This window comes from Triplophysa rosa, linkage group LG24 (assembly GCF_024868665.1).
Source record: "Triplophysa rosa linkage group LG24, Trosa_1v2, whole genome shotgun sequence".
NCBI lineage: Eukaryota > Metazoa > Chordata > Actinopteri > Cypriniformes > Nemacheilidae > Triplophysa > Triplophysa rosa.
In genome coordinates, this window is record NC_079913.1 from 2203551 (window position 1) to 2229110 (window position 25560).

General features: G+C 40.6%; 5 protein-coding genes across 6 annotated transcripts in view; 3 read left to right on the plus strand and 2 right to left on the minus strand.

Moving 5' to 3' along the window:
* Positions 1-2904, plus strand: part of pgm3 (phosphoglucomutase 3) — a 4230-nt gene extending 1326 nt beyond the window's left edge. For both annotated transcript variants that reach the window (XM_057324354.1, XM_057324355.1), the window contains exons 4-13: positions 40-107; positions 278-411; positions 596-791; positions 991-1148; positions 1243-1326; positions 1397-1495; positions 1689-1808; positions 1919-2041; positions 2126-2299; positions 2392-2904. In XM_057324354.1, the coding sequence (XP_057180337.1) occupies positions 40-107; positions 278-411; positions 596-791; positions 991-1148; positions 1243-1326; positions 1397-1495; positions 1689-1808; positions 1919-2041; positions 2126-2299; positions 2392-2481 (1246 nt within the window). In that variant the 3' untranslated portion in view covers positions 2482-2904. The remainder of the gene's footprint in view (positions 1-39; positions 108-277; positions 412-595; positions 792-990; positions 1149-1242; positions 1327-1396; positions 1496-1688; positions 1809-1918; positions 2042-2125; positions 2300-2391) is intronic.
* Positions 2905-4720: 1816 nt separating this feature from the next.
* Positions 4721-8487, minus strand: ngs (notochord granular surface). The gene is made up of 10 exons (XM_057323508.1): positions 7588-8487; positions 6919-7075; positions 6671-6820; positions 6461-6580; positions 6262-6357; positions 5865-5999; positions 5683-5793; positions 5489-5599; positions 4957-5387; positions 4721-4827 (listed from the first exon to the last, which is right to left on the minus strand). The coding sequence occupies exons 1-10, from the start codon at positions 7785-7787 to the stop codon at positions 4740-4742; spliced, it is 1599 nt and encodes a 532-aa protein (XP_057179491.1). The 5' UTR covers positions 7788-8487; the 3' UTR covers positions 4721-4739.
* A 177-nt stretch (positions 8488-8664) lies between these two features.
* On the plus strand, positions 8665-14194 carry ccnc (cyclin C). The gene is made up of 12 exons (XM_057323506.1): positions 8665-8805; positions 9219-9325; positions 9654-9738; positions 9890-9959; positions 10052-10103; positions 10256-10311; positions 11115-11150; positions 11236-11327; positions 11687-11754; positions 11935-12014; positions 12233-12351; positions 12562-14194. The coding sequence occupies exons 1-12, from the start codon at positions 8774-8776 to the stop codon at positions 12614-12616; spliced, it is 852 nt and encodes a 283-aa protein (XP_057179489.1). The 5' UTR covers positions 8665-8773; the 3' UTR covers positions 12617-14194.
* Positions 14195-14415: 221 nt separating this feature from the next.
* faxca (failed axon connections homolog, metaxin like GST domain containing a) lies at positions 14416-19468 on the plus strand. Its single transcript, XM_057323504.1, has 6 exons — positions 14416-15100; positions 16050-16185; positions 16319-16515; positions 16703-16920; positions 17353-17469; positions 17572-19468. The coding sequence occupies exons 1-6, from the start codon at positions 14841-14843 to the stop codon at positions 17859-17861; spliced, it is 1218 nt and encodes a 405-aa protein (XP_057179487.1). The 5' UTR covers positions 14416-14840; the 3' UTR covers positions 17862-19468.
* Positions 19469-21092: 1624 nt separating this feature from the next.
* Positions 21093-24556, minus strand: pou3f2a (POU class 3 homeobox 2a). The gene has a single exon (XM_057323505.1). It carries the CDS (start codon positions 24372-24374, stop codon positions 23274-23276), a length of 1101 nt encoding a protein of 366 aa, XP_057179488.1. The 5' UTR covers positions 24375-24556; the 3' UTR covers positions 21093-23273.
* Between the last annotated feature and the right edge of the window lie 1004 nt (positions 24557-25560).

Consider the following 25560-nt stretch of genomic DNA (forward strand, 5'->3'; position numbering starts at 1 on the left):
TCATTTCGAAGAATTTTTTTGTCCGTTTGCTATTATTAGGCCAAGCAGTGGGAGTTTGTCTCAGGCTGTGGTGGATGGCGTGTCCTCATTGGGAGGCAAATTTCACGGTGTGGATTCTTTTTAAATGAAGTCGTCTATTGTTTTCATGGCTGTTTATTTGTCACTGTTTAAGTAAACTTGCATTGCACTGATATAGCAGTACAAAGGTTACTGAATTGCACTGTTGATAACTCTGACAGATTTTAACTTTGTCTTTGTGGGTGTGTGTGTCTTTAAGACTACGGTCTGGTCACCACTCCCCAGCTGCATTATATGGTGTGTTGTCGCAACACAAATGGCTGCTATGGTAGTGCCACCGTGGAGGGTTACTACCAGAAACTCTCGCATGCTTTCCTTCAACTCACACAGAATGTAAGAACAACCTACAAAAATGATAATAGTGAATATGAAAAAAGATTTCCATGTTTTGCACATGTCCATTCCTCTTTTTCTCCCTATCCTTCTAAAACGAAACTCCTTTTTGTTAATGTACCTTTAAGACTTCTATCTTTAAATGACCTCTGCCTTGATTGACAGCTTCTCATTGTTCTCAAAGGCACCAAACCGCACTGATGACCAGAAAAGGCTGGTGGTGGACGGAGCCAATGGGATTGGAGCGTTGAAGATGAGAGAAATGGAGGCGTTTCTACGCTCCGAGCTGCAGGTGGTGCTGTCAAACGACGGTAGTCGTGGAAAACTCAACCACCTGTGTGGAGCGGACCATGTCAAAGTCCAACAGAAACCTCCAGAAGGTCTGTGAAAATCACAGAGGTGTGAAAACATGAGATCCTTTTACCTGCACCTTTCATCTGAAGCTAGAATTGCTCTTTTAGGACAGACAAAAATGTTGTTACTCGTATTACATGATGCTGTATTTCCGCGTTGGTTTGAAAAACATCCTTTTGTACTGAATCACTTCATGAAGAACTCAGAGACAACATCTCTCTCAAGGTTTAACTATGGGAGCCGGGGAACGCTGTTGTTCGTTTGACGGCGACGCCGACCGAATCGTTTACTATTACACTGATTCCGATGGACGCTTTCATCTCCAGGACGGAGACAAGATTGGCACCCTCATCAGCACGTATCTCAAAGAGCTTCTTACACAGGTTCAATGCACATTGCACAAACACACAGATCAGGTGTAGAATCGCCTGTAGATCGTATCCATGGTAAGTTTTAATGGCGCTCGTGTGTGTGCAGGCAGGGCTCGATTTGCAGATCGCTGTTGTTCAGACGGCCTACGCCAATGGAAGCTCCACTCGCTACTTGGAGGATGTTATGAAGGTAAAGTTCTGGTGTTTTTCTACAACGTGTAATTTATGAACCGTCACTATAAAATCTCGTCTTTCCGCAGGTCACGGTATGCTGTACGAAAACGGGCGTGAAGCATCTACATCACGCAGCGCAGCAGTACGATATAGGGGTTTATTTTGAGGCCAATGGACACGGAACGGTAAGTCTACAAAGTTTTAACCAGAAACCCTTGAGATTCTTATTCAACCAAACATTTAATGATACAGTTTTAATGTAGATTTTAAATACTGATCTTACAACATATTGCATATCTTTATTGTATAAAGCATTATATAAATAAAGATGACTTGATTTATTGAGTAGAAAATGAGTGTCTTGTCCGAACGTTTCAGGTTCTGTTCAGCAAAGCAGCGCAGAAACAGATTCTGGAGCTTGTCAAAGATCCAAACGCGAACGATGAGAAAAAACGAGCAGTTAAACTCTTGGACAATACAATTAACTTGATCAACCAGGTAAAGACCGTTAAACTACTAGACCATCACTTGGTAAGACCTTCAATGCATTGTTTCATGTTTGACGAACCGTTGCCTTATTGTGATTTTGACTTTCTGTCTCTCTGCAGACGGTTGGAGATGCCATTTCAGATATGTTGGTGATTGAAGCCGTGTTGGCCATCAGAGGAATGTCTGTCCAAGACTGGGATGCAATTTACACTGACCTGCCCAACCGCCAGTTTAAAGTCAAGGTGCGCACTTACACGCGTTGGATAACAACTTTCAATTTTGTGCAGATTTGAGTTTACATTAACTATTGCTCTGTGTGCCTTCAGGTGTCTGACAGGTGTGTAATAGACACAACAGATGCAGAGAGACGAGCCGTGACACCAGTGGGTCTGCAAGAGGCTATTGATTCGCTCGTGAAGAAATACAAACAGGCTCGGGCTTTTGTTAGACCCTCGGGCACGGAGGATGTTGTGAGGGTGTATGCAGAAGCAGACACGCAGGTACACAAACAGATACACACATACCACCAGCTGTCCACCTGTATCATTATGCACATTTTTAATTTTTAATGATGAAATGTGTTTGTTTCCAGAAAGGTGCAGATAGTCTGGCTCATGAGGTCAGTCTGGCCGTGTATCGCCTTGCTGGAGGAGTAGGTGATGAACCCAAGTCTTTACATTAATCACACACAGAGAATCTGTCCAATGAAATGTCATGTCAATATTGTTGTACTGTAAAAGTGTAAATTTACAGTAAATTTCAGTGGCACAAACACGTTTGGAAGATGGCAATTTTTACGGTTTACAATTGTATGTATGAACAGTATATGGAAAATTGATATACACTGTAAAAAATTCTGTTTTTATGTTACGTTCTGTTTTAGAATAGTTTTTGACTTGTATATGTCATGTGACTACAATTCTATAATAAACATTTTTAATCATGAAATAAAAAATGCAGCAGACATTAACATTAACATAGACTTGTATACTTGTTGTATTTACTGGGCTCTATGTGGTATGGAATGAAGATTTATTACTGAGATTTTAAAATGTGATATTTTAATATGTATGTTATAGAAAATAAATTGAAATAAAATTATTTAACATGCTAAACCATTGGTTTGATACCACAGTTGGTTTGATAATATTAACGGTAGTTTTGAAGAAACTACCATGAAATCAAAATGGGTATTTTTGTTTGTTTCCATACACATCATTATTATTTTTGTCAGGTGCCTTTTAAATCTTTGATAAAAAAGTTTTTATTGGTTTTAAGAATTGAACAGCCAGGGGGTGCAATAACAAATCAATAAAGTAATATTTTTATGACATAAGTCAGAAGAAAAAAAAAACATTTTCAAAGCTCCATGACTTGGGACAATATGAATGAAAGCATGTTTCTGCAATATTACATAAAAATATTGTTTACGAGTCAAATTTATAAACCCCCCTCCCCCTTGTCATCTTCATGACGTGGTCACGGCGCGAGGGCGGGACCGTATTGATTGGCAGTTTCTATCCCCTCCCCTCCAACAAACGACAACATGGTGGCACGTTGCATTTTAGGTTGCTCGAATGCCCTTCCCCAAATGTTGTACCCCATCCCCAAACGTCCTTGTTTGCGTGCCCGCTGGCTTGAATTCCTACACTTTGAAGAAGGAGGAATAACATCCAATTCGCGTTTGTGCGCGAGGCATTTTACCGAAGTCTGCTTTAAGAACTGGAGGCAATATGAAATGGGTTTCGTCAAAGTTCTGCATTTGTTAGACACGGCTGTCCCATCCGTGTACACGGTTGGACTGTCAAAGAATGTGAAGGTTAGTCAAACGAATGAAGTAGCTGACTAGAAATAGTCGTATGACGTTTTAAAAGAATATTTAAACGTGCCGTTTTGTTCGTTCGTCCCGCAGCCACTTGCACGAGATGTGGAATGCCAGTGTTCCCCCAAATCTGTCAACAGCGTTAAAGTACAAGCTGCACTGTCGAGTCCAAAACCGAAACGACGGAGTAAAGGTAAAATGACATGCTCCTACTTGTTTAGTTTGCATTTGTGTTTGACTGTTTTTCTTTGTGTTGCAAATTGTAGCGGTGCAGGTCAATGTTTCGTGCCCCTCTGAAGCTGTTGATACGACACACACTCCACCTCCTTATTCGCCGCAAAGACTTTTGTAAAATGTGCACCACTTGACTTTTTACGTATTTTCATAGCTTTGGTCTGTACTGTATTTTTAATAACTTTAGAGTCAACATGTTGCGATGGTGTTGAAGTTGGAATGGAAGAGGCGGACAACAGGGTGGACAGAGGATGCGCACGAATTTTTCAATACAGTAGCAAGCCTATTTGTTTGCAGTTTCTTCTAGTGTGTTGGTTTTGTTCTGTCAAATGCAATGTTTCTGAAATATATTCTCCCTTACTTTTCTGTTTATAAAGCAAAAATATACTGAATATGCATGTGTACTTAAATGCACAAACTTTTTTGCACACAACTACACTGGACATGCAAGTAGCGTTTTACATTAGCATATTTGTGTGTAGTTTGTCATGTATATTAATTGATGATTGTGTGTTACTATGCAAAACAAGTTTTTTTTTACAAGAGTTAAAATAGTTTGAATTTTTTGAGAGCAATATTCTGCTCTATGTGTGCACCTTCTGCTGCTTCTCCTATAGAGAAAACAAGAAAAACAGTTACATAAGACACTTCTGATGTGCGATCAGTTTATTTTTTACGAGTTAGAAAATACACAGGAGGTTAAATGCTTAAATGTTTAGCAGTTTAGTCAAAGCAGCACTGGACAGGTTTGTTTATTGTGACCGGTTCCGTTGGATTTTGTCATTAGCGCTCTGTCCAATCATTGGTCTGAAATAAGACATCAAGCAGGAAAAATGATGATTGAACATTAACATTCATGAGTCATCGGGACTCAGGGGTCTACTTCAGTCATTCTCATCTGCCGCGCCAGAAATGGTGATGGTGCGTTCATGCGTGTCCCTTTGAATCATGTCTTCATCTGTCTTAACTGTTCTGAAACCAAAGAGAATTGGGGCGTTAGCCTAAAAAACCAACACTTTTGCATGAAGTTTGGCTCAATGGCCAACCCTGAAATGTAAAAGATTTCATGATACAACATATGTTAGAATGGCCTGTCTGTACCTGATGAGGACTGTTTTCCTCTCCGTCATCTCCACGGCCTGTTCCTGGGTGAACTCTTCTACGGACTCGTGATGGTCGTGGTTGACTTGTTTGCTCTCTGAGCTGCTTGAGGAGGACACAACCTTCTCGGAGACAGCTGAGCTCATCGCTCCAGCGACCGCCCGGCCACCAGCCGCTGCCACCCCCGTAGAGCCGAACGCCACCCCGGAAGCAGAGCTGACCAATCCTGAGCAAATGGTGCTGCTCATGAGTGACAGACTGCTCACCATGGTAGACAATCGGCTGTCCTCCCCCTCAATCAACTTCCTGTAGGTGGTGATTTCGATCTCCAGCGCCATCTTTGCATTGAGCAGTTCCTGATATTCTCTCAGCAGCAGTGCGATCTTCCCCTTAAAAGACTTCAGCTCCTCTTTAAGTTTCTCTATACGAACCTGAATCGTGGTTTAGTAGATTTTATTGAAATATCTTAAGCTATAGTTTGTGGAATTGATCAGTACATGCTCTCTTGACATCTATGGAGGCGTGTCCTCACCTTTAGCTCCTCCTCCTCTCTCTTGTATCTCTCTTGGGCTTCCTGGACCTGGAGCATCAGAGCTTCGTTCCTTGTTTTAAGGGCGTCCAACTCTCTCTGCTTATTTTGCATCTGTCATCACATGTGTACATTTTTAAGTCTGTTCGTGAAAGTTGAAGTTATATGGGAAAAGGAGGAAAAAAGGTTTCCCACACCTCTTTCTTGTAGCCGGTGATTTCCTCCCTGACGCTCCTCGCCGATTCCACGTGCCGTGATGTTACTTTGTTAAGATCTTGAAACTTTGTTTTATACCAGGCATCCATTTCCTAGTGAACACCATTGATAATAAGTCATTGCAGGTATATGATGAGGTTTCTTTATCGTTTGTGATGGGTACCTGCAGGTTTTGTGCGGCGATGCTGTCATATTGTGCCTGTATCTGTTTGAGGGCGTTGGCCAGATCAGGCAATGAGAAGGCCACATCCACTTTAGCGACGCCTCCATAAATCTGGGCCATCAACTCCTCAATTTCCTGATGGAAAGAAACATTATATGAATTGATATTATTTACGGTCAGGATGTAGTCAGTTTGCTTATTTTGACAAATTAAAGATCTATTTACTTTGGAAAAAAACACTGCTAACTAACTTTCCAATTTTGTATTTATTTTCATTTCTATTGTGTACCTAAATTGTTCTACTTCTCTATTGAAATAAATATACATAATGAACACATTTATTATGTTGTTTTGTATACTGGATGTTTACTATTGTTGTACTATACATGGGCTGTACCTTTTTGTGAATTCTCTGCAAGAACTCAAGCTCCACCTCCAGGTTTTCCAGACGCCTTTCCAAGGCGATTCGGGAAGACGTTGCAGCATCTACATCCTGCAAAACAACGTCGTTTTGGATTCCACCATTTGTTGTAAACCCAATAAAAGTTATATACATGTTCAGCTTTTGAGCTTCAGATCAGTCTCCTCCCTCTCACCGGTCTGAAAGCCTCTATGTCAAGCTCTGCCTTCTTCCGTGCCTCCACAGCTTCCTCATATTTAACCTTCAGCATTTCTAGCTGACCGGCCATGGCATCCCGTGCTGCAAGTGCCAGCTCCTACACGGGGTATGGGGTACCAATACGTTACCGTGGCAACCCTCACAAAATGTGACGTATTACACCTAACTGAACTTCACTCTCTCTCACCCTCTGAACTTTCATTTGGTCTGCAATTCTCTTCAGCTCCCTCAGCTGGTCCTCATAAAGCTTTCGCAGACCTGAGGGCTTCACATATTGGCCCTTGATGGCATCAATCTCAGCTTCCAGAAGTTTGTTGCTTTGCTCCAGAGAGCGCACCTGCGATGACCACAAACCAAAAGTCACAAGGCGGTCTTTACAAGTAAATGGAGAGAGGGTAAATCCAAGTCAGAGGTGCATCAGCGTGCACATCTCACCTTCTCAATGTAGACAGCTAGACGATCATTGAGGGCAATCATCTCCTTTTTCTCGCTGGTCCGAGTGCTCAGGAATGCCTGGTTCTCGGCAGCTGCGGCATCCAGGTCCACACCACGTCCGGCAAGCCCCAGACACAGCGCTCCCAAACTCACACTGCTGTACATGGGAACAGCACATATAAAGAAAGTGAGAAACTAGGCCAAAATATATATATTCCTGTGTTGTTGTTTTTTGCCGCAACCAAAAAAAGTAATTTAGCTGATGCTTTTATTCAAATTTAAAAACTTAATTAGACACAAGTTGAGGTTAAATGCATTGCAACCTGGCCCTATTTAAACACTATGGTCACTACACAGAGGAATTGCATATTTAATGATTCAAAACTAACATAGCTGTAAGTATGTCTAATAGTACACTGTGTGTATTGAGTATATATGCATGTGTATATTGCACATTGTCATCTGTACAAGTCTGTAAGTATATAAATGGTTTCTGCACTTTCTGGAGCAAGCTCTCAAGAATTTCACTCACCAAGGCACTTGTGCTGTGGTGATGTGACAATAAAAGTGATTTGATTTGATTCACACAACAACGCATAATCTAGTTTTATTAAGCAAAGATCTAAACACAAAGTGTGTTTCTAATACATTAAAAAAAAGCTTACTGACCTGGTCATGCGTGACCTGCGGGTTGCAGACTGCGCCCCGCGCCCCAGTGTCCCGCTGCGGCTGTAACTTGCGGAGCGATGGCGCGCGGTCCCGCGGGTGGGTGACGGGCTGGACACGCGCACCTGGAGCGTGGAAGAGCAGGACATGCCACCTTCAAAGTGACGGCGGTACGATGACATCCTTTCTGGACTGCGACTCATGGTGATGTTGGCGGGTTCGTACGGCTCTTCAGAGATGACAGAGGAAAGGAGAGTCACTTTCTGTGCGCACTAATTCATGATGAAGCTTTTATACCTGCTCTTGTGATCCGGCCCCCTGGATAAGGAATGTAGAACCATGGTCGAACCCTGAGCTCAACTATCTGACGGGACACCGCGAAGAGCAAAAAATAGAGGAGTGTGCTCTCCTAATGTAGATGGCAAGCCCCAGTGCCTTAATAATGAAATTCTCTGCACTAAAACTGTCTTAAACCTTAAGGATTGAAAGGGCTGATGATTTCATCGAGATGGTGCATGCTCATATAGGCTAATTAGGTTATTATAATTTATTACATGTTATTGATTTAGTAACTATTTGTTAAAATAAATGACTAAATGTACTAATAATATTCTAATACGTAAAATGATACATATGTAGGAGGCCTGTAAGTTTACATTATATTGTATTAACATAATTAAAATGATATTACTAGTAAAACATGATTATAAATAGACATACTACATTAAATTTAACAATGCTATCCTCAGAAAGAGGCCGCATAAGACAGAAAATGTGTAAATAAATAAACGAATAAATAAAAATGTAGAATTAAATACATACAGAGCAGTGAAATGTTGACATAGGCTAAATGTATAGATAAAAGACAAATACACGAAAAGTCAATTGTTGTTTGACCTGAATTTATTATATACGCTTTATTTATACTATTTCTGGAATTTTTAATTCATTTGTTTGTTTACTTATTTATGTATTTATTTATTATAAATGAACAGCATGCGCAAATGAAAGTGTCCGGAATTAAGGTGCGAGGGCTCCGGTTTCCGCACGATCCGGCTTTATCTGCGCGCTGAAGGTACACGGAGTGTTTATTGTGTCGCGCTCCTCGTCAGATTTGATCGGAGCTTATCTTCAATTAAACACAATTAAACATCGAATTAAGGTTCATTTCTACCCCAACGGCCTCAAGATGGCAGGGAACTTCTGGCAGAGCTCACATTAGTAAGCCGGGCACTATTTTACAACCTAAATTGCTGACATTTGATCTTTCTCTCGAAGATTTGTTCGTTTCTAGCGAAGCTAGAAGAGAAATCAAACACGAAATCTATGCTTTAGCATAAATAAATTAGTTACATGTCAGTTAATATTGTGATACAGAATAAACAGTATGGTCCTCCCGTTTTATCGTCTGAAAATATAATATTGTGTATTATTAGCTTTAGCACGATGGCTAGTGGCTCTTGACTGCAGAAACGTCAGAAGAAACTTAACATGAATAAACAGAATAAATGTTTCTGTTATTGACAACAATAGCTAACTCAGTATACCTTTAATACCTTTTAATCCATTATAATGGTACTGTTGCTTTTATAATTTTTGTTCTAATGTTATGTCTGGTGTGTTTGTTGTGAAAGTCTGCAGTGGGTTCTGGACAAACAGGATCTGATGAAGGAGAGACAAAAAGATTTTAAGTTCCTCACTGAGGAGGAGTACTGGAAGCTACAGATATTTTTTGCCAATGGTATGAAGCATATTGCATTAGCAATGTCATGTTAAAGTGGAATGTTGAGGAAGTACTCTTAACAGCTCGGATATGCAATATTAAATAAAATACTGTACACTCAAGATAGAAAGAAAAGGTACATATAAAAGAAGAATGATTGCTAAACACACTAATTAAGTAGAAAGGGCTCCAACAGAGCATTGATGTTTACGTATTAAAGTAATTCTAAAATGGTTATCCAAGCTCTATTTGCCTCTATAAAATCAATGTTTATTTAAAATTTAAAGCAGTGAACCGGTTTAAACACTTTAAGTGCACTGTAGTTCAATTGGTCTTCTTCTGGCAGTGATTCAGGCCTTGGGGGAACACTTGAAACTCAGGCAGCAGGTAATCGCCACGGCAACTGTCTACTTCAAACGCTTCTATGCCAGGTGAGTGGGCATTAGCCAAGTCTGCTTACATGGCTAATAAGTTCATTTCTGCAGCAGCATCACAGATTGATATTTTGCTAGATTCGTGCATCAAAGACAACCTTTGTTTTTATATTTTCCATTGAAACAAAACTTGTTACTCTTCATTTAGATACTCTTTAAAGAGCATAGATCCCGTGCTGATGGCTCCCACATGTGTGTTCCTGGCCTCTAAAGTAGAGGTAAACGCTCTGTCGGATGTCCAGGATTTCGTTCATCACGATAAATAATAAAGAAACGATAAGTAATAACATATATTTTTTGTCCTCAACAGGAATTTGGTGTTGTTTCAAACACTCGCCTTATTTCAGCAGCAACTTCTGTATGTAAGTGACTGTTAAAGTCTAACAGTAAACTAGCAATTCATTAAACTGTCAATCAACCAATTTTCAGTATCGAAGTAATAAGATCATTTTAATTCCTGGAATAGCGTGTTAGCTTGTTTTTTCATGTTATGTAACGTTTCCTTTTATAACAGTGAAAACAAGGTTCTCCTATGCCTTTCCCAAGGAGTTCCCCTTCAGAATGAACCATGTGAGTCAAACCTCAGTACTTGCCTCACAAGAAGAGTTATGACACACAGATCTGGCATATGGAAGGCAGTGTTACTCGTAACAGATGGGCTTGTTTGTCCCTAACTCACAAGAGCTGAATTAATCATAGCGCTGAGATTTTGGAAATATGACAGATCCACTAAATATACTTCCTGTAACCGTCTAATGCAGTGGTCACCAACCCTGCTCCTGGAGATCGACCGTCCTGAAAATTTCAGCTCTAACCCCAATCAAACACACCTGAACTATCTAATCAAGGTGTTCAGGTTTGCTTGATAATTACACACAGGTGTGCTGAAGCAGGGTTGGAGATGCAGTCTGCAGGACGGTCGATCTCCAGGAACAGGGTTGGTGACCACTGGTCTAATGTGTGTGATGGAAACACTGGCTTACTTGCCGATGGAGTGAGCTTGTGTGTGTGTCAGTTCACGTCCTGCATGTCACCATGTTTCTGACACTCAAAAAGGAGTGAAATTCCACACACTCCTGACACCTTCAGAGGAAGGTCTAGTCACCCTGGTAAATGGCTCGGGTCATATGGCGTGTAGGTGATAAGTGCAGTATGATTATCAGCAGGCTTATTTCTAGTGTGCGGTGTCGGTCAGGCGATGTAAAGAAACATCTTGGCTGTCCAGAGCTCTGGAGGAACATTAATGGATCATCTTGGGTGGGAAGATGATAATTGGCAGAGTTAACGCGTTGGTTAGCACGCTAGTGTGACACACTCGTCATTTCACGGTGAGCTCATGTGGTCCTGACTCATGTCTCTCTGCCTCTCTCTAGATATTGGAGTGTGAATTTTACTTACTGGAGCTTATGGTTGGTATTAATTAATAAATGCATAATAGTGTATTTATTATAATAGTGTGTGAGTGGAATAATGGATGCTTTGACTTTATTGTAGGACTGTTGCCTAATCGTGTATCACCCGTACAGACCTTTATTGCAGTATGTGCAGGACATGGGGCAGGAGGACATGCTGCTGCCTTTGGCATGGTGAGGCCGTGTGTAAATTTTGATCCACAGATATTAATTTATAAATTTTAATTATGTTTTTATTATGTTATCATGTTTTTATTGTTAGTTAACTGTATTTTTTTAGTTATTATGGCTTAAATCAAAACAAAACAAAACAACTGCAGTTTGATTGATAGTAATTGGAATGCACAATAAAAAAACATGATTTTTGAAAAAAAATCAAAACGGAGTTATCTAATTTTGGATCCAAACTCTTCAAATATAGTCAGTGTGTGTTGCTTTATGATCTTAGTTTACGGCATATATAATATGTAAACATTCTGCTTCTATATCGGAGCATAATGAATTTTTATCGTGTTAATGTTTTGTACGTGCAGGAGGATCGTCAATGACACCTACAGGACGGATCTCTGTCTTCTTTATCCTCCTTTCATGATCGCACTGGGTAAGACCTCGCACCCACTTTACACATTCATAATAAGAACATCTGGCTTGTGTGGCTGTGGAATACTATATGTTCAATGTCTACTGAAAATCTGCATGCTGCACACTTATATACTGCAGGAACGTAAAGTCATATATAGTGCTGTCATGTCACATGCTGGTTGATGATTTATTCTTCCAGCGTGCCTGCATGTGGCATGTGTGGTGCAGCAGAAAGACGCCAGGCAGTGGTTCGCCGAGCTGTCCGTTGACATGGAGAAGGTTGGAATACTACTGTATTATTATTATTATTATTATTATTAACTGATAGATACAGAAAGTAGGGTTGTGCTAGCAACGACAAGAATAAGGTTTCGAATCCAAAGTGATAAATTGCTTTGGAGTAAAGCTTTTGTGAAGTTCATAAATGTAATGTACATTTATGCAATATATGTTGTAGATCTTTATTTAAAATTTAATGACGGAGCTTTTTGTCACAGATCCTGGAGATCATCAGGGTAATACTGAAACTATATGACCAGTGGAAGAACTTTGATGATAGAAAGGAAATAGCCACCGTGCTCAACAAGGTGCCCAAACCAAAACCTCCACCAAACAGGTATGTCGGACTAAAAATCTTAGTCATAGAAATGTTTAGTAAATGAATTATTTTTTGTCCAGAAAAAGTTACAAAATTAATAGATAACACTTAAAAATAAGGTTTAATTGGTTGACATCAATTATTGCATTAGGTGTCATGATTGTAATCATTTGTGAATTTTATTTAACAGAAATATTTTTTATATGTAAATTCTTCTATGTTTGGCAGTGAGACTGACCAGAGCTCAAATGGAAGTCAAAACAGCTCATACAGTCAGTCGTAGAGCGCCCCCTGGCGAAGGACCGGAGGCAGCGTGTTCAAGCACATCCTGACACATGTGAAAGCTGCTTATGTCAAGCACATCTTTTCCAGGACTGTGGGAAACTGACAACACACATCCTCTCTTTACTTTCCTCTTGGTTCCTCCACCAATCAGAGCAGGTGGAACGATGCCACTACGTTCCCTCGCCCAATCAGAGCAGCCTGTGACATTCTGGGTGCGGGAGGGAACTGATGGTTTAAGGCCTATAGGAAGTCTGCTTTGAATTTGAAAATGTTGTCAAGCTTAAGGCAGTAATGTCGTACACTTTGTACTAATGGACACACGTAAACAAACCCGCCTCTGAAAGAGGTGCGACTTTTCTTTTTCTCCAAGTCGATGGTCCTGACGTCCTTGAAAGGTCCCATGAAGCTTTCCTTCAGCGAAATTCTTTTTGGGAACAAAGAAAACTTGATCATTTTTTTGTGTCTGAGAGCAATGAGTGGAGCACGCGCGTGTATATGTGTGTTTGCAAATGTTTGTGTGCCTCTCGTTGACCATATCACAGTTTGTATTCCTCAGGGAAATGGATCAGTCCTCCTACAAAGTGGCTCTCTGTAAACGGACTGGCCACAGGGCTATATGACAGCGATCTTTTTGAACTCTTGTACGGTGTAATCGAATCCTGATTGGATGATTTTTATTTGACATACGTGTGGATGGCAGTAGGCACTGTGAGTTGGAATGCATAGGTGATAGTTGATCACAACATCCTCACAAACTATGTGTAAATATGCTTTTCTCATTTATCCCTTGACTTTAGTATTATTTGTTTTGATTATGAATTTACTGTATTATTATGTGCTTTATGTATTCTTTTCATTTTGCTTTGATTTTAATTTCATTTGTTGTTTTGAATTTTACAGTATATGTATATTTAGCTAGCACACATGCTTTAGCCCCCGAAGTAGGCCCACTCATTAAATTTAATGGAAGATAAGACAGGCCAATATCTTGCGGTTTTGGTCAGCATTGTATGGATTTATTGAGGAAGCGAGCATCTCCATCTTGTTTGTGGCTACTGTATGCATCCTTAAATTCCCATCAATGTTGAGATCACCAGAGTGAGGAACACGCAATGGACGGATAGCCTCTGATCCTGAATTGTCATTTGTTTCTTTTTGCTTTGTCTTTACCGTGTTCAGTGCTTGAGCTTGTTACCACATCTTTGAGTTTATGAATGCAGCTCCTTGTCTGTGATGCCATGTATGTGTTATTGAGCTGTAAATAGAAGGTGTGGTGCTGGGAGGACTGGATTTGGTCTTGGTTTTGTTTGTATGTGACAGAGCTCGAAAGCCTTATTGAATAAAAGCTGCTGTTGAAAAAATGGTCTGACTTAATGTCAGTGCATTAGATAACAACATCCAACCAAAGGGAAACAAAAAAGATGCTAGGGCTTTTTTCCTCATAACTAAAAATAGTTTTGGACAATAGCTTGAACTAACAAGTATGAAGGCACTTTTCGATACAGGCAAAAAGATAATTATTTATTTGCTTGTTTTATTTTAAATGCAACAAGAACATTAACATGGTTAACATAAGAAAAAATACCTTTACACAAATTCAGAAAAAAATTATAAAACAGTAAAAAAGTTAACTACAGTATTTACTATAGTTTATTAATTCACTATATTTAATACCAAAGAATTCTGTAGTTTACAATTATGTACAGTTTGCTAAATAAAATATTAAAGCAATATAAAATGATAAAATTTGTTTTCTGTGTTTTTCATGTGTGAAAGGTTTGTATAATTTGTTTAGATTCATTTATAAAGTGTAAAAAGAGCTAACGATTTATTTCATACGTTGTTTTCTTATTAAAATAATTTCATAACATTGCCTGATGAACTATTACGAAATGTTGTTGCCAAACTACGCAGTATAGCTGACCAATAAGAGCAGAAAGTCTAGGCACCGGCCCCGCCCCCTCGCAGCATCAGCACCTACGCCCTTGATGACGTCACGCACTCAGCTGTGCGGTAAACAGCGGCGGTGAGCGTCTCCGGACTGATGCCGACCGCTCCGCGGGTCGATGCCGACCGCTCCGCGGGTCCCCGCCGACATGCCCGCTGTCCTCTTTAAACCCTCAGCCATCATCACCACCAGCACCTCCTCCACCCTGCGGCACTGATGAAGCCTCCCCTGCCGAACCCGAACCGGGCCGAAGGGCGGACAGAGGAGAGAGAGGATGTACTGGCGCGTCGGGTTCGCGTGGACCCGCTCGTGCGTGCTTGAGCTGGCCCGGAACAAGAGCTTCTCGCTGGACTTTTGCGGCTCCGAAGGGCCACTCTCGCTGTATGGCTACATCATCGCGTACCCGCTGCAGGAGTACGGAGGGATCATGTCCGCGTTAGCGTCCGACACCTGCTGGAGGAAAACCCTCTACATCACCGGGGGCGCGCTGCTCGCCGCCGCTGCCTATTTACTACACGAGCTGCTTGTCATCAGGTATTTATGACCTGTCTGTCTATCTGTTTGTGTGGTACATATACATTATATTGCGTGTATGTACGTGAGGTATACTTAAGCTATATAGTGTGTTTAATACTACTATTTATTACTTTATTTTTTAAATTGGATTTGGATATATCTATACATTCCTGTGTATAATGCATTAAACATCTGTAGGCTGTTTATGTTGTAATGGCATATTATTTAATGGGATACCCTTGGATGAGGCAGAGAGGCTTTGTTAGTTTGAGAAGTCTTGTGTTACCCCCCCCCCAGCTGATGGAAGTTTCCATCTGAGCTAACAGTACATTATTGACGAGTGCAAACACAATGCAGTCCACTTGATATCCATCACTTACATTGTTGGAGGAACACATAAAACACCAGCCAGCTGAATGAGATTTGAGCAGGATACGCTGCGGGACACTATGTCCCGGTGTACATCATAAATGTTGTTGATGTGCTATTTCAAGGGCACCGCTGCACAAGTCCCTGTGTTTAGGTCTTACGGGAACCGTCTGCTTGTGTTGCACAGTTGGCAGTATGACCTTTATCGACTCTTTTGTGAGAGAGGGTAAATCGTGATCTGCCAATTTCATTCAGAGTTTAATCCTGAGCTTTATGTTTGTATGTGACCTTTGCAGAAATGGCAACATTGTTAGTTCTCAGCAAAACATCTCATTACACGAGACTCTGGAAAGCTCTCACATGCAATTCAAAGCTCTTTTAAATGAGTCTGTTTAGTCAGATGAATTCGATTTTAAATTCAAGAAAGAGACAACAGACAGTTTCAGCACCAGGAAAGTGGACAGCGACAAAATCCAGCAACTCCATTAATAATTGTAGGATGACCAGAAATGTTTTTACTTCAACTTTATGTGGATTTTGAAACAAAATGTAGAATTTTATCCATCTTTGATCATCTTTCATATTTGCTGGGCTGTAGGAAGGAACAGGAGTTGGACTCTCAAGACGCCATCATTCTGCATCAGTTTGCCCGGCCCAAAACTGGAGTCCCTAGCCTGTCCCCCTTCTGTCTCAAGATAGAAACGTACCTGCGGATGGCAGACCTGCCCTACCAGGTATCTAAGGATGTAGTGAAACATTTCAGAAAATTCATGCGATATGATACATGTGTCTCTAACCTTTTACATTTTATTAACTATACATGTATTCAAGGGATCAGATGGTATATTCTTTCTCTTTTCTCCGCAGAACTATTTCGATGGGAAGTTGTCTCCTCAGGGGAAGATGCCTTGGATCGCGTATAATCAGGAGCAGGTGTACGGAACAGAGTTCATCATCAACTTTCTGGAGGAGAAGCTCGGTGTGAACCTCAACTCCAGCCTGAGTCCTCAGGAGAAAGCCATCTCGCGTGCCATCACCAAAATGGTGGAGGAACACTTTTACTGGTGAGGCAGAGCTGCTTCGTGCCAATATGGAAAATGTTTTCAGTTCTTCTGCATTCACGTTTACACATTTGGCTCTTACCCACAGCAATAGTGCAAGGCGTACATTTGCAACAACCGTATATGTGCTTCCTTAAATTGAAACCAATGAACACAGTTCATCAATGAACCAAATTTGTGTTTGATGCAGGACGATCGCGTACTGTCAGTGGGTTGATAATGTGGAGGAGACGCAGAAGATGTTGGCGATGAACGGGCCGCTAAGTGACCTGCTGAAGTGGATTGTGAGTCAGGTGACCGGTGGGATTGTAAAAAGGGAGATGTACGGTCATGGGATCGGACGTTTCTCTAAAGAGGAAGTTTACACACTGATGGAGAAAGACATGCGCACGCTTGCCACGCTTCTTGGTATGTTTTAAACGCTGAGCTGTGGTTTATGATTATTGGTAAAACAATCGGTGGAGTTTTTACGGTGAGAGGCATTAAGCCAAATGTACAGTTTTATTGAATTTTTCATGTAATGAGGATCGATCACAGCAGGTTTTGTAAACAAGGGTTACAGAAGACTTTACTTTATTTTAGAATTTATTTAAAAAAAATCTATAATTATTTAATTTATATACATTTTTTAAGTGAATGTATGTATTTTATTTGTGAATGTATTGTATGTATTATTTTATTAATGTATATTATGTTATTATTTTTAAGTTGTTTTTTTACTTTGTGTATGATAAAATGTGCAACAAATCATATCTAGAGACCACAATAGAGAGTTGATGGTGGTCTGCACCATTCACATTTTTAAATAGAATTGATTTATAATCCTTTTTTCTACCATAGGCGATAAAAAGTATCTAATGGGCCCCCAGTTTTCCACAGTAGATGCTTCTGTATTTGGCCATCTGGCGCAGGCCATGTGGACACTTCCAGGAACCCGTCCTGAGCAGCTTATCAAAGGTGAGGTCGTCCACTTTACTGTAAACATATTTACTGCAACAGGATAAGAATACTGTCTGACAAGCATCAGTTGTGTGTATTTCTATTTCCTCTCCTCTGTAGGTGAGTTCATCAACCTGGCCATGTACTGTGAACGAATTCGCCGGAAATTCTGGCCAGAATGGTTTGTGGATGTCGATGATCTCTACTACGACGGACTGAGCGATGAACCGGACTCTCCTTCCCAGCTACCGGATTTGGGTCTCTACTCACACAGCGACAGCTTCCAGGAACTGGAAAGCCTTCCCTCACACCGCGACACACAGACTCCAGACAGCGACGTCACAGGACGCTCTCTGTTCGATTCAGATATGGACACCGAAGGATCGGAAACGGAGCCGCTGAAGGGTTAACCACACCCCCTTTTATGATGTGTCTGCACGGGCCCCGCCTCTTGATCTCCCACGGGCCCAATGGAGCCCAGTGAAAGGGTGGTCGAATGAAGAGTGTTTTCTCCAGACTCTGACCAAGACATGGCAATAAAGCAGGCAGTGAAGGTATTATGAAAATTTTCTTTATAGAGAGAAATAAATTTTATTATACAGGCCAGAGGGAACTCAGATCATAGGGCATAAAATATGAAGATGAAATAAATAGGATGAAAAGGAGTGAATGATGTTTCTACTGAATCACTCCTCCCAGAGTGTGACATCATCACTGTGCTTAAAATCAGCTGAATGACATCACGTGACTCCCCTCCATTAACCATCTGTGTCATTATTATAATACGGGTGGAGGATGAAAGAATCTTGATCTTGGACTGCGCGACTTCTAATGTGCATGTTAGGTTTTATTCAGTCAAATCTCCAAAGAGAAAGGACAATTGATATAAATGGTTGTGGCGAAAATGTGAGAGTAGATTTTGGCAAATACTGACTACAATCTCAAGAAAGTTCAATTTCACAATCATAATTCACATCACATCAAATCTGTGGAGACATGATTCAAATTTTGTGTCTGGAAGTCTTAACATCATGGATTGTAGTCAGCATGCTCGGTTCATTGTCGTACCATAATTATGTAATGGTTCACCTAAACATGAACATTTGTCATCTTTATATCATTCCAAATCTGTAAGACTTTGTTCTGTAGAAAAGAAAGGACAAAACAGCATGAATATTCATTGTAAATCTTATTCAAACTTGGCACAAAGATGCCTCATGCCTTGTTTGAAGTCAGTGATGTCAAATGCCATTAGGTTGTGTGTGCTGTGTCTCATTTTTATCTATTTGTTTTAGCTGCCAATATAAACGTCATTTATTTCCGCCTGTTAAATGCAGCTCCATTACAGCAATCTTCATCTTTTGTATGTGTGTCAAAAGATGACTTGTGTTTGTCAAACAGCAAACGCTTGAGATCTGTATTTGTGTTATGCAAGAGCGCCCCCTTGTGTACTGCATCACATATTGATACTACAACCCCCCCCACGTAATATGATTTTGTAAGAAATAGAACAGAATAATGTTGTAATACAGCAATATTACAAAAACTGGCTTATTAAAATGCCGCTATCACAGAGAGGAGGTGCATAACACAATGCAGAAGAGGAGGGATCGAGCTGATGCTGGTGTGTGTGTGTTTGCTGCATGAGTGAGTCACCTTGTCATCGTCACACACGAGTTCCTGTAGGAAGTGATCTCAGAGGGGTTCATACACAACCAATCATACACAAGACAGGAGACTGCTGCTTTTTCTGTTTCATAGTGATGTATAATCGGTACTCAGCTGTGCCATGTACATATTTCTTGTTACATGCAATGCCCTTTCATTTGAAAAAATATATTTTAACCTAACCATGCAGTAGGATACATGTCTCTTATTAAAAGATAAATGAAAAGTGTTGATATTTTCATGTCTTACATGCACTTATCTACTGTTGGAAATCAGGACACCTGTAGTAAGAAATAATTTCATATAAATAACATTTAGATCTTAAATGTGTAAACTGGTGCTTTTAGGGGGGAAAATGCTCTGGCTTAAAAAACGTCTGCATGCCATTAATTGTTAAAAAGTGCCAAACAAATGTCACAGTAAATAAGAAGTCAGAAATTGGCCGGTCTGAACCAAACCAAATATTATATCTTTCATTTGTTTGTTTATTGGTGAGTTTGAGATTGTGTCTGATGCCAAAAGCAAACATCTATTTTGTATTTTATTTGTCTGTTATTTTATGTACTATATTATATTTTTGTGCATTACCTGGACCACTTGACCTTTATATCTATCACTTGTGATGTTTGATTGTTTTGAAAATACCACAAATGATTTATTCTTGACTTTTAATGAGTTTTATATTTTTTATCTTTTAATGCATTTCAGAAAACACTCAAACTGAATTTTGCTGCTGCATATTTAAGGTGTATCAGAGGAGCATTAACAATTGCCCGTGAAAGTCAAAAGATTGCTTTGTATTTTATTTCTAGCTAGTTTAAGCATTTCATGACAATCATACAGAGCACCCGACTCATGTTCTGTAATGACACTACGGCAACCAAAAGATGGATTCATGCTGGAGAGGCAAAGATCAAAAGTTATCAATCAAATTTATTTTGTCATGTGTGCGTTAGCCGTATATGATAGAATCAATGTTGTGTATCATGACCTGGTGGCTTTATGAATTTATTATGTGCTGTACAGAATATTGAGGAGGGAGGACCTGTGTACATGAACCTGTGATCCCTGTAAAACAAGACCCGAACTTGTGTGGCGAATGTATTAAAATGATTCATGAAATATAGCTGTAACCATTTAACTGCTCCTGTTTGTGGTTTCTCATGTAGTCATCAATAGCATGATACTAAAACTTTACATTTGGATGAATTATTATAAATGATCAAATGTGCTATAGAACGTACTGTTTTAATGCCCTAAAAAATTAATTTAAGTAAAAAAATTATATATATGCCGATTTTGAAATATACATTTTATTGGTTTATTAGAGAATTTGCTAATTATTAAAACTATAAAATACGTTGTGATTGTTAGAAAGGTTGTTTGTGTCATGTGATTGACACATGGATGTGGTTGGGACAACCAGCAGGTGACTTTAATTTGTTTCAATTAAGACACCGAAATACATTCCACAACTTGGCTGAGAGCTCACTTTGTTTTTAAAATGTTATTTAGTATTCAACCTTGAGTGACTGATCCAACCCAGATTCCATATGTGCCATCAACTCCAACACTAAAACCTTCCAAAGGTAAGAATTGTATCTTAAACACTATTCAAATTCCATTAGCATAAAAAACAGCACAATCTTCTTATAGGTGCCATCAGCAGCTATCTGGAGATATTTGGTTTAATGTGTGATAAATAGTTCTGACAATGTATTTATGAGTTACGTCCCTAAAATCTGCAATATAAGCCTTATGGTTCATGAAGGACCCTGCTCTTCTCAACCTAAAAAGTAACAACATGACCAGCAGATGGCGCTCATACCACATGACACACATTTATAGCTTCGGATGAGAGTTGCAATTTTGCATGGCCGTCTATATCCAGGCCCCGAGATTCACAATTCATTGAAAGCACAAAGAAAACAACCAATAAAGCAAAATCGAATTGTTTATTTTCGGTTATTTAACGAACACGGTTCAGAAAATAAATTGCTAATGAATGGATTGTGGAGGATAAAATTGGTCCATCTTTACCACATTGTGAAGATCGAAACGTTTAAAATAATGGTTATATAACTATTATTTTTTAAATAATACATATTTTATTATAAAAGCACTATTTCAATATTAATCTTATTTGGCTTATCATTTTTTTTATAATAACCATTACGCATTTTAATATTGCTTCCATTTTGTAACATTGCAGCCTTCATTTTTTTATTATTGATTTATTTTGTAAACTTTAAATTGGTTAAATTTAGAAACATTATAAATAGCTCTATTATTTTATGCACAATACCATGCAAATCTGCAAATTGTTCACAAAAGACTACACCCATCTGTTTTCTGCATACTTCTGAACCATCCAATCTGTCATCATTATGGGTAAAATGGCAAAATTTTGCCTTACAAGAAATTGTAATGTGGTGCAGAGGATCTACAACTGCACGTTATCCCGGGGCGATGCTATATTCCACTTGCCTTAATGGTCACATAATCTGTGAAACTGTGAGCAGCATTTATCTTCAGTATTTTCCTCCTCGTTATAATTAACCACTGGGCATATTCATGAGATGCACTTCTTCATAGAAAAATGTATTCCTTTAATGACAAAAGTCTTTTAAAAACTGTGCAATTTTTTTCTGTCAAAACCAACGACATTAATGGTCTCAATATAGGGCACACTGACAGGTTGTGCTTTGGCAGTACCAGGTTAGGTGCACAAATATACAAGTATTCACAAAGCCATAGAAAAATTCAAATAAAAAAACATTTACGCACAGTGTCCTTTTTTTCGATGCAGGTCATCAAATTAATAGCAACACAGCTGGTGTAATATTGTACCATTAAAGAAAATACGCACAACTGCTGACACACAAAAACCGAAAGTTTTGGAAGAAAAACAAAACAATTAAAATATATCAAAACATCAAACAGGTACAAACATGTTGAGGCTTTTGCGTGTTAACACAGTGTTACAATAATAATAAGAATACAGACCCAATATGAAAGACGCAGCCGAACAGAAAAACTATCCACTGTGGATGAGATTATTATTATTATTATTATTATTAGTTCGTTGCTTTTATACATGATCTTATTTTTTGCATGGTTACTAGTCAAATTACAATAAAAACGATTTGCTTTTTGTCTGTACTCTGAAATATCTTAAATTATATTGTGTTTGAGTTCTTTCAAATTTGCCTCCTACATTAAATCAAGAGCAGGCCTAATTGAAAAGCCTAAAATCATTCACAAAATAATCATACAGCCGTTGTCTCAAATCACGAACGCAATTTGGCTGCATACAAATCCAGTAAGGCCAATATTTTATTTTAAATTGTATTTTAATTACAAAATGTTGAAGGACAACCCAACTGGATTTGTAAATATTAAGGCTTGTCCTGCTATTTATTAATTTCTTCAAACAAATCCGTCTAATGTAATCGGTAACAGTGCAGTACTGGAGATGTTAATGTTTCCCCAGGCCTTGTATTGGACGCACGCTCTGTTATGCACCAGCAGTGTGAATCCGTGATCTGCATGAAATTGGGTTGTTTTTCTGTGTGCAGCACAGCAGCACTTGGCAGCCTTTGTTGCAAGCAAAATTAGATGCAGCAACTTTAAGAGAATGTCTCATGCTATTTAAATGTAACTGTGATAGGCTACTTTTGTACGTATGAATAATATTAATAACAATAACAACAATAATAAATAATTAATTGACATTTATATTTGGAAGAGAATGAGCTGCAGGCATTGCACTGGATTAAATTCAATCAATATTAAACCTTTGTGGTTATGAGGGGAAGATGGCGTTGGGGAATTTGCGCCCCTGACGCCTTTTCACAGCTTTCGGTTGGAAGTGATAAAATTCTTTCACAGATCCCCGGACTTTAAATGAAATATACTTCGTCTAATAAAAACATTCGTTCTTTAGGTTCCCCCGCAGCGTATCGCCTAAGTTTACCGGAGCGCGTTTCTCGCGCCCGCGTATTGTTCGGGCAACAATGCCCGCTGCGCTCCCTCCGAGGTGCCGTAGACACAAATCATGACCGTCGGTCCACCGTGAACGGACTTGTGCCCAGGACAAAGAGACTGTCGATTCTGTTCAGGTCGCCGTTTGAGTGCGCGGCTTCCCCTTTTTTTCAGGGAACAGGTGTCTGAGCCCCGTGGTGAGGCGAGGTGTCCCCGTACACATCCTCGTTACCGGGCATCGGTCCGTTCTGCGGCGTCATCCTCTTCTCCTTCTGCCTCCGATTACAAAACCAGACCCGCACCACCTCTTTCTCCAGCTGTAGGCTGTCCGCCAGAGAGGTGATTTCAGACGCCCCGGGTTTGGGACACTTGAGGAAATGGCTCTCCAAGGCCCCCTTGACACTCACCTCGATGGAGGTCCGCTTTTTCCTTTTCCTCCCCTGCGCGGCTATCTTATCCAGGCTGGTCGGACTACCCGAGGTGGAGTCCGCCTCTTCCAGCCATTTGTTCAGCAAAGGCTTGAGTTTGCACATGTTCTTAAAGCTCAGCTGAAGCGCCTCGAACCTGCAGATGGTGGTCTGGGAGAACACGTTACCGTAGAGCGTGCCCAAAGCCAACCCCACGTCCGCCTGCGTAAAACCCAGTTTGATCCGGCGCTGCTTGAATTGCTTGGCAAACTGCTCCAAGTCGTCAGAGGTCGGCGCGTCCTCGTCCGAGTGCTCGTGGTGTCCCTGATGAAGGCTCTGCGGGTGGCCGTGCTCGCTGAGGTGCGGGCTGTGGTGGTCCTCGTGCGCATCCCTGAGGGCGTGATGGTGCATCCCTTGCTCGCCGTAGCCGGGCTGAGAGTAAATCATGCTCTGTCCGTTTGAGGTGGTCATGCTCGACAAATGAGCGGTGGTCGTCACCCGCCAAGCACTCGCGTCGTGATGCGGGCTCGGCTGCACCAGGTGCGCTTGTCTGGGCGTCAGATTGGGCGAATGCTGCAGCTCCTCCACTTCGCCCTGCAGCGTGGGCTTAATGTCCTGCTCGCCCAGCGGGCTGGCGGGCCACGGCGATCCCTCTCCCCCGTGAGACAGCGCCGCCGTCAACCACTGGTGCGCGTGGCTGAGCGTGCTCCCGCTGCTCTGCAGGGTGGTGTACTCGCTCTGCAAAAGACTCTGCGCGTCCCTGTAGGCCGGCGGCGTCTGCTGCATGCTGCCGGGCTCCGAGTGCGCGACGACGGACGCGCTGGACGTGAGGATGCTGTAGTGGTTGGACGCCGCGGTCGCCATAGTGTTCGCGAGCGCGCGTTTGACAGCTACTCTGTGCCACAGGCGGCTCCCCAGCGCGCCAGAGCCGCGAGGATGCAGAGGCGCGCACCTGAGATCCGCCTCGCTCTGCTGTTTATTGGCCAGAAACGCTTGACAGATGCGGTTGCCACTAACAGCGGCGCGTTCATTGGTCACAGCAGATTCAACACACAACTCCCCATCCCGTTGCGTTCCTCCGAAAACAAGCACCGAGGTATGAGTAGTGACGGGGCGCAGTGGGCCACTTTGCTCCAAAGGTATCCCAGACTGCCTTTAATTTAACATTTCATTTAAACTATGGTTTAATTGAACTACTCGTTCTTTAATGTGCTTTTTTATGTCATTCATATAAAACTAAGATCTTGGCATTGTTCGAGTAATTTTGGCTTGTTAAAAAAACGTGTCATTTTATATATGCTCACTTCATGTTCATTTTAATTATTTTGGTTTTTATATTAACACAAAACAACTCATTTTTGTTCAATGTTTTTCTGTAAACTACAATACTTAATACATTAGAGAATAATTAAATACAGACGTACTGTCAAAAACAGAGTACATGGATGTTTTGTTAATCCGTTAAATCATCTGCGCAAAGACAACTGCAACAGAGTTCAATGAAGTATTCTGCATTTGAAGACACTAAATAACCAACAATAAAATATAACAAAAATATATGATTTATGGACGTTATTTCTTTACTATTTGTGCTTCTGAAAACTCTGTTTGTTCTGATGGGAATTAAAACGGAATTTTGGACTCTCCCTCTGTCTTTCACTCGGCTCGAGGAGGGGGCATATTTGTCGCGCCCCTGTCCGTTGCCATGGCGAGAGGTGAATGAAACAACGCCGCCCACGTCACAGCTGCTCGAGCCTTTTCTCTCTCTCCCTCCGCACACATAAAGCCTCATTTCAAAGCCTGAAAAGCGCATGCAGGGCATCGCAGGGCCAGTGAGAGGTGAATGGACAGACTCTACCTCCACCCCAGCCAAGGCGTTTTGTAAACATGGATCCACATTAACTTTATGCGCACCCTTGCACGTTCTTTTGGCATCGATTGGAAAGCATTTCTATCTTTTTACATTATGCCATTATATGCAATAATTCGATTTTAAAACTATAAATTCACACATACATAGCCTACTTTTATTCAAGGTCAAAGCAAAGTT